The sequence below is a fragment of the Camellia sinensis genome, chromosome 15 (genome assembly GCF_055761805.1).
Source record: "Camellia sinensis isolate YWXY chromosome 15, ASM5576180v1, whole genome shotgun sequence".
In the NCBI taxonomy this organism is placed as follows: domain Eukaryota; kingdom Viridiplantae; phylum Streptophyta; class Magnoliopsida; order Ericales; family Theaceae; genus Camellia; species Camellia sinensis.
In genome coordinates, this window is record NC_138975.1 from 134,059,448 (window position 1) to 134,061,785 (window position 2,338).

Genomic DNA, 2,338 nt, shown 5'->3' on the forward strand with positions numbered 1-2,338 from the left:
AAAAAGTGTTGGTCAAACTTGCCAACTTTCTTGAGCCAAGATCCTTACCTCAGTTGAAGAAAGATAAGTGTTGGTCAAACCTGCCAACCTTCGTGAGCCTAGATCCTTATCTCGGCTAAAGAAGAAACTAAATGTTGGTCAAATTTGCCAACCTTCTTGAGCCTAGATCCTTATCTTGGCTGAAGAAGAAAAAGTATTAGTCAAACCTGCCAACCTTCTTGATTGCCCCTAGTTGGTAACAAATATGGACAACTTTTACAAACAGAGAAGAGAATTTTTACTAGAAAAAAGTCTACTTGTATTATTATAAAAAGGAAAATTATAAGTGTTTTAAGAAAAAGTTAAAAATAAAATACTTTGAGATTGGCCGTGTTCCATGGCCTGAGAATAGGTTTGTTATCCATATCTTCTAAGTGATATGCCCCTTTTCTTGCTAAACCAATTACTTTGTATGGTCCTTCCTAGTTAGGGCCTCACTTGCTAGCTCCCGATATCAAAGTGTTGCCCATTACTTTGCGCAGTACCTAATCTCCAATCTTGAATTACCTTGGTGCACTGTTTTGTTGTATTTCCTGGATAACTATTGTTGATAAGAGGCAATGTGCACCAATGCCCTTTCTCTTCTTTCTTCTACAAGGTCGAGTTCGAGGGCTATGGCCTCACCATTCAAGTTTGGATCAAAATTCTCGCTTCTAATAGTGGGAAGGCCCACTTCTAGTGGGATTACTGCCTCCATGCCATAGGCCAATGAAAAAGGTGTTTCGCTAGTTGACCGCCAAGGTGTGGTACGGTAGGCCCATAAAATATGGGAAAGCTTCTCAGCCTACTTGCTTTTTGCTCTTTCCAACCTCTTCTTCAGACCGTCTAAGATTATTTTGTTGGAAGCCTCAACTTGGCCATTAGCTTGGGGGTACGCCGGTGTAGAGTTGTAGAATTCTATTTTGTATTCTTCGCAAAAGCCCCTAAAGATTTTGCCATCAAACTAAGTGCTATTGTCGGATATTAAAGCCTTAGGTATGCCGAACCGAGTTATGATGTTCTGCTAAACAAATTTCTTAGCGTCTTTTTTTTTTATGGATGCGAGTGCTTCTGCCTGCACCCACTTTGTGAAATAGTCCGTTGCTGTGAGAAAGAACTTTTTGTTGCCAGGCGCAGTTGGGAGTGGTCCTACTATATCCAGGCCCCACATTGCAAAGGGCCACGGGCTGGTCAATGGTAGAAGCTCTTTGGCTGGTTGATGTATTTGGTGTGCGAACTTCTGACATTTCTCACACTTCTTGACATATTTCTCTGAATCTGTTTGCGTGTACGACCACTAATACCCTTGTGAAATTTCTTGGTAGGCCAGCGATCTTCCCTCTTGGTGGTTTCCACAAACACCTTCATGTATTTCGAACAAGAATGCCTCGACCTTACTGGAATGGACACACTTCAAGTAAGGTTCCGTGAAGGATTTTTTGTACAATACTAGTGGTGGGGAGAGCCAAAATCGCTGTGACTTTGCACTAATTTTGTTGGATTCTTTCTTTTTTTCAGGTAAAATGTCATCTTTTAAAAACACTATAATGGGATCCATCCAGGAAAGGCCTAGCTCGACACAACATGCTTCGGCTGCTTTGGGTTCTTCAATACTTGGTCTGGGTAGGAAGTCAATCAACAATGGGTGTGGGATAGATGTATCTGCCATTGACGCAAAATCGGCCAACTCATCTGCTTTATTATTTTTCTCTCGACCGATTTGCTCTATTTGAACTACTTCAAACTTTATGATCTCCTTTCTGACCAACTCCCGGTACTTGGCCATTCTATCATCCTTTGCTTCATAGTTGCCCAAAATCTGGTTGACTACCGTTCATCAGCTCGGTGGCCCTCATGTGAAGTGCTGATTTCAAACCTGCTAACAATGCTTCATACTCCGCCTCGTTGTTAGATGCTGGGAACCCAAGGTTGATTGCCTGTTCAATTGTTAGGCTATCCAGTGAGATGAGGACTATGCCTAGTCCTACACCGTGCCGTTGGATGCTCCGTCCATGAAAAGTTTCCATATCTCTCCGACGAATAGCTTCCAGCAAGTGGAGGGATCTGATGATGTCTTGGGATCAGGGGCGTTGCTGATGCCTTCTTTTAGGTTATTGTCTGCCGTTGGGCTTTGATCCTCACTGTCTGACTGTCTCAAGATTTTACTTTTGGGCGAGTCCTTGCTGGCAGTGCTGTGGTCTGTTCCTTCTTCTCTCTCTCCCCCTTCCCTTCTTTCAGTTGCCTCGGTCAAGTCGATCGGGTAAACATGATAACTTCCTGGTGTGAACTCAGCTACGAAGTCTGCCAAAGCTTGGGCCTT

General features: G+C 43.2%; 1 protein-coding gene across 1 annotated transcript; it reads right to left on the reverse strand.

The window, feature by feature from the left end:
* Positions 1-1,315: 1,315 nt before the first annotated feature.
* LOC145813303 (uncharacterized) lies at positions 1,316-1,687 on the reverse strand. The gene has a single exon (XM_082908594.1). The coding sequence runs from the start codon at positions 1,685-1,687 to the stop codon at positions 1,316-1,318; it is 372 nt and encodes a 123-aa protein (XP_082764720.1).
* Between the last annotated feature and the right edge of the window lie 651 nt (positions 1,688-2,338).

Excerpts from the sequence above, each read along its gene's own strand:
- LOC145813303 (XM_082908594.1), bottom strand. The coding sequence starts at position 1,687 with ATGGCAGATACATCTATCCCACACCCATTGTTGATTGACTTCCTACCC.